This window comes from Porites lutea, chromosome 11 (assembly GCF_958299795.1).
Source record: "Porites lutea chromosome 11, jaPorLute2.1, whole genome shotgun sequence".
NCBI classification, from domain to species: domain Eukaryota; kingdom Metazoa; phylum Cnidaria; class Anthozoa; order Scleractinia; family Poritidae; genus Porites; species Porites lutea.
In genome coordinates, this window is record NC_133211.1 from 14,209,587 (window position 1) to 14,215,375 (window position 5,789).

General features: G+C 42.6%; 1 protein-coding gene across 1 annotated transcript in view; it reads left to right on the forward strand.

Moving 5' to 3' along the window:
• LOC140951464 (probable E3 ubiquitin-protein ligase HECTD4) overlaps window positions 1-5,789 on the forward strand; it is a 52,170-nt gene that overhangs the window by 45,793 nt on the left and 588 nt on the right. The window contains exons 39-48 of the mRNA XM_073400723.1: window positions 39-229; window positions 967-1,233; window positions 1,605-1,760; window positions 2,296-2,399; window positions 2,847-2,915; window positions 3,533-3,685; window positions 3,993-4,120; window positions 4,290-4,485; window positions 4,763-4,846; window positions 5,171-5,312. Coding sequence (XP_073256824.1) covers window positions 39-229; window positions 967-1,233; window positions 1,605-1,760; window positions 2,296-2,399; window positions 2,847-2,915; window positions 3,533-3,685; window positions 3,993-4,120; window positions 4,290-4,485; window positions 4,763-4,846; window positions 5,171-5,312 — 1,490 coding nt within the window. The remainder of the gene's footprint in view (window positions 1-38; window positions 230-966; window positions 1,234-1,604; window positions 1,761-2,295; window positions 2,400-2,846; window positions 2,916-3,532; window positions 3,686-3,992; window positions 4,121-4,289; window positions 4,486-4,762; window positions 4,847-5,170; window positions 5,313-5,789) is intronic.

Below are 5,789 nucleotides of genomic sequence, written 5' to 3' on the forward strand. Positions count from 1 at the left end.
TTAAACGATGCGATTCAAACAAACTTCATCTGTTACAGATGCACACATTTCCTGCCTTCCGAGATGAAGTCGGATTATGCTTCCTGGACTGTGGCTCAAGACCACGCCCTTGTGCGTTACGTGGATACTCTGTGCCGTACTTGGTCCACAACACCGTCCCGTCTAATGCCTGATGAGCTTCTTCTCTCAGACGAAGTTCTTGCCAGCGACGACTTCCATGTGCTGCAAGGCAAGTTTACTAAGTTGACATGTAGGGTTTGTTTTTTTCGAACGTTCCTGATCGTTTCGAGCTCTTTGACTTCGGCTACCCTCCGTAAAGGAATTTTAGAGAACGCGCGTAAGCCTTCAAGAAAAATAAGTAAATAAATGCGGCAGTTTTTTGTTTGTACACACAAAGCGCAGCTTCCAGCTCCTAGTAACTTAATATGCTCTCGATTTTTGTAGCGTAAGCTACTCCGATTTTTTGTCGTGTTACTCCACCCAAATGGAATTCTTCTCCGTGGCATGTTTAACGACAGGATTGTGTGGCTAGTACCCTTCAAAATATTTGAGTGATAAGATATTTTTTCGTGTCTTAAAGGAGCTATGCCACCAGGATATTGCTGTTTTAGGTCAAGTTTTTGAAGTCGTGAGACATTACTCTGTGCTTTTTCCCGTGCATAAAATGCTCCTGTAGAGTTATGAAGAAGATATTAAACAAGTTTCATCAGGAAGCACTGACCATAATATATCTTTTGCTGATTTTTGAAGGCATAGTATTAAAACTTGTAAGGCCTGTTTCAAACGTCGTGCTACTGCCGTGCTAAGCTGGCTCGACTGTTATCGGAGTAGATTTCAGTGAAATTTTGATCAAGGGAAAGGAAATTTAGTTCTAGTTAGCGGGGAATTCGAGTTATCCGAGTTCAAGTTAACCGAGGTTCTACTGTCCTTATCTTACAGCTACAGTTTTTTGTATTATTTTCACAGGACTATCACTCCGCAGCGTCAGGAGTCGGTTTGCCTTCCTCAAAGCTTTAAACTCAGATGTTGAGCGCTTGCTGTTACCAGTGACTGACTTTCGAGCCGCTGACTCGTACAGTCTAAGTACTGCTACTCTACTAAGGGAGGCTCGCGGGCTCCTTTTCTATCACACCAAGGTAGCGCTATTGAATCACGTGCTCAACCACACTGCCCACCGTCGAGCTGAGGACTCGCCGCCTGAAATTTCTTTGGATCCATTGGAAGCATTAGAAGGTAACTCCTTAGTCGTTTAGGATTTTTGAAAAGGGAAAGAAGGTAGAAATATAGCATCAAGAAAATCCTCTCTCAAAAAAATTTTATTCTTACAAGCTATCAAACCAAACTTTGGAACAGTCTGCTGGAACAGTATCTTAATTAGTGCACTTGCAATGTGCTTTTATAATAATAGGGGTTCCCCAGGAAACACTGGTCCTGTCGTTGACAGTCTATCACTTTTAAGTTTCAATACGTCGAGTTGAGTATTCGAAGAAAACTTTTATTCCCTACACGTTTATTATGCACACAGTCGAACGTCTGATACGCGACCACCAAATTTGACATTTTGGTCGATCGCTTACGTGAGCTTCGACTGTATTTGGTTTCAGCGGACAAAGTTTCATCAGCTGGGCCTCAGTTCTGCCAGGCCGCTCGTCATATCGGTACTCTCTCATCAAGCGGACTCAGAGTCAAGGTAGCCACGGGCGGGGATCCAGTCTTTCCGCTTAAGATTCATCTTCAAGGAGAGCAGGTTCTGGGATCAGGTAATCTTAACTTCATATTGTTTTCCCTCAGAGAGGAACTAATCTACTACAGCTTGTGAGGTCTTTTCAAATACCGTTTGATTTATCATATTAGTTGCAGTTTAGAAAACATGCACCTAAACTGAACCCAACTGGAATGCTTGACCTACAAGAGTAGAAACTCATGAATAATTCATGAATAAAATAGGGACTTAAAGGGGTGTCAGTATTTTTCTATGAACAGGGTTGAATTTTATGGTCGTCGCGAGAATGAACAGATCTACTTTTGAAATCCTCTAACGTAAACTTGCTGTTCGTGTTTTGTTAAGCCAAAAAAAAATACTCGGATACCCGTCGTGTTTAAAACTAGGTCAAACCCTCCTGTCCATTTATTAAACATTCCCTTCAAAATGACATTGCAGCGCAGGAAGAAATGAGGTTAATTCAAGTTGATACGTTTACATAATTTAGTGCTCTTAAATGTAAGACCAGCTGTATGAATGAAGGAGTAAAGCTGTCTCTGCCTTATTTGGGCGACTTATTTCTTTCCCTTTAGGGGGGTCGTTTCGGCACTTCATGTGGCTTATGGCTCGTGAACTTCAAGGTAGCCATGTTGGATTACTAGTTCCATGCCCTAGCTCTGCTGCGAACAAGAATAAGGTACGTTCTGCGTGGACCCTTACTGGTTACTAATCCCCTAGGTTAATTTCGGCAGGTTATGTGATATATTTACGTATGTGACCATTCTAATGGTAGTAAACTTTAACGAACAATGATTCCTGTTGTTGGGATTATTGGTTCCGGTGCCTGTAAGACGTCAAGTGCGTAAGCGTCCCTTACATTGTAGAGCGCTTAGGTTCGTTATGTCTCAGCCACCGGAATCTTCGCTTAAAAGAACCGTAATACTTCTTGATGCGTTAGAAAAGTCCTTTGACTTCAAAGCGCAGCGGTTTAGGCGCTTAACTCCAAAAGCAGATATTTACCGTACTCGGTTCGAGTCTGGGAGGGGACGAGGCTTCTATCATTATAAAGAGAAGCATCGTTGGCTTGCGTTGAAAATACTGTCACCTTTAATACTTAGTCGTTGCTGTTTGATTTGTAATACAGGGAAAATTTATAATGAAGCCCGGGCCCATGACTTACTCGGAGGAGAAGCTGCTGATATTCTTTGGACAGGTAAAAGCCTTCTTTTTACCTTATGTGCGTACATCTTGATGTCAAACAGTTATCGGCACATTTCCCTCCCATAACAGACTTTAAATTACAGAGCGCATGCCGCTGTTGGGTAAAAGGTTGCTGCGGTCAGCAAATGTGTTACTAGGGACCTTAAGCAACGACAACGACGACGGCAGTGAAAACGTCGCTAAAAAAAGGAATTTGCGTTCTTTCAAACTTAATCACGTCTATTTGGACCCCCTCAATATGTCAAATTCAGGCGAATTTCCTGGAGTTGAATTCTTAAGCATTTTATTTAAGTTCAAAAAGAGGAAGGAAAATTCGTCGTCGTATAAAACGTCAAATTAGGAGGTTTCAGGTCGTAGTCGTGCAGTGGACGTCAAAGAAATGTACTAAAAGCGTGATGCATGTACAGAGCTGTTGTTTTGATCATTAAACCTATTGTTTTTTGAAGTTGTCGTCGTCGTCGTAGGTGCTTAAGCTCCCTAATATGTTTTCCTGGTCGCATGTTATTTACTGCCAGTCCTTATTTTCCTCCGGCTTATGAAGCGTTGCATCGTATTTAGCAGGCTCCTCTTGTTTCAGTACTCAGTGTCTTTTTTCTTCGTCTTGAACAGCTGTTGGGAATTGCCTTGAGGTCTGACATTCCCCTCGCCTTGGATTTGTTGCCTTCCTTCTGGAAAAGCCTCTTGAACCTGCCGATAGACTTGCAAGATGACCTTAGAGAATGTGATATTCTCACCTACAACTACATACGACGCTTCTCCGAGGTAACACTTCTACTTTGCTCACAGCGCTGTGTCCGGCGCATTTCGTAGAATTTGAATTGGATGAAAGTTTCATACGAATTGACATTACGGACGCCGGTGTTGTTTGGTTGTTTGTTTTTAGTGTATTCCACATATGTTCTTAGTTCTGTAAAAACGAAATCCCAGAAAGTAGAAGACTTCCGCACTATACGCTATTGCCAATGCACCAGTAATCCCTTCCCACTGATAATTCCAGTGACCAATTGTATACTGGCTGTACGCTTGTGGAGGACGAGTACCATTAAGGTAGTTACACTTTTCGTTATAGGTGGAAAGCGTAGAGGAGTTTCAGACGATATGCTTTGAAGCAGATCTGTGTCCGTACAGATTTGTTTACACCTCTATTGACGGCGAGGAGATAGAGCTTTGTGATAATGGGGCTAATATACCCGTGACGTGAGTATTTACTCCTGTTAAATTATACTCCACTCGTCTGTAAGCTACCAGAGTTGCGTTTTTCTTTTGAAGGCTGGCAACTTGGGTTCGTGCAGTTTTGACGAGTTCTCAATCCTTAACATGTTCTGTAGGTTTCTGTTATGTCTCGTAACTCGTGTCTTTTTGTTAGATGGGAAAATCACAAGTCGTATGTGGAGGCCATCAGGGAGCTACGATTAAGGGAGCTCCGGTGTGAGTCCCGGATGGCTGCCGTGCGCTGTGGTTTATCTTCAGTGGTTCCACTGCACGTGCTCATGGTCATGACACCGCTGGATATGGAAATTCGCACCTGTGGTTTGCCATCTGTCGACCTAGGATTCCTAAAGGTTCGTCACTTTTAGCCCTCATAATAACTTCGAGGATAATGAATTTACTTGCAGAAACGTTACAGGCATTACTTGACTTAGAGGCCTTTTTAATTCCAGTTCCGGGAGAGTAGCTGCTGTCCACCCTATTGATTCCTTGTAGTCCTTCTACCCCTTATGTGCATTCAGAACTGCTGTCTCTTGGCGCCATCAGATCCCTCGTTGTAAGAACAGACTCATTTAAGTATCCTCCGCAAATGAAAACCACTGGTATTACTTTTTCTTATCTTTAAATCAGGCCCATACTGCGTACGTTGCTGGGGTTAAAGATACAGACACACACATCGAGTTCTTCTGGAATTCTATGGAAAACTTTTCTCAGGTATGGACAGTCCTTGTTGTCTTAGTTACTCGGCACATTCGGGTGACGACAAAAATAAAGCTTGTAAAGACCTGTACAGTTGATTTTTTTAAGACAGTCACTATATTTTGACTCAAGATCTTATTTCTCAGAGAGACGTATACATCCTTTTTTGACTGTTTTCGCGACAGGTAACCAGTTCTAGGTGTAATACTGTCGCGTCGAGCCACCTTACGTTGAAGTCCCCTGTGTAGCGCGTCCGCACACCGAGGCACAAACCAAGTAGAACCATTTCAGTGTCCAGAAAAAAAGTATCATTTTGACAAGTTGTTCTTTGGTTTTCAGGATCAGCTTAGGAAGTTTGTGAAGTTTGCATGCAACCAGGAGCGTTTACCAAGCCGTTGCACGTGTCAAGATGGTAATCCAAACACAGTGGATGTTCACGTGCCACCTTACCCGATGAAGATTGGACCGCCAGACGGAAGAGGTAACTAATAACACGACATTGGCACACCTTGTTGTCAAGTGTAATAAAAATTCGGGTAAGGGCAATCCAAGCGGATGGAGAAAGTCTTTATACCCGCTGTCCAATTTTGCTACAATTGATGCATATTATTTAGAGAAGCTGTGAGATCTCCCAAATACGTGTCTTGCTTACTTAGCGTTTTCTTAAGGCGTGCGTAATGCGTAGTAGAAGAATGATGACTATTCTGTTCGGCGCGACAGACCGGTGGTTGGAGAAAAACGTTTGCAGCCTTCCTACCACCTTGATCCTCAAGAACAATCTTCCTTTGCCTCTCTCTAACCATTATCGATCATTACAGAGTACTTTAAAGTACAGAAAACAGGACAAAATGCTTGTAACCGAAGGGCATCATCTCGTCTTTGCTTGGCTTTTTGACTTGCGCACTAAGTATTGCACAATATTACAGCAAAGTGACAACAGGGAAATTTGAAATTTCAG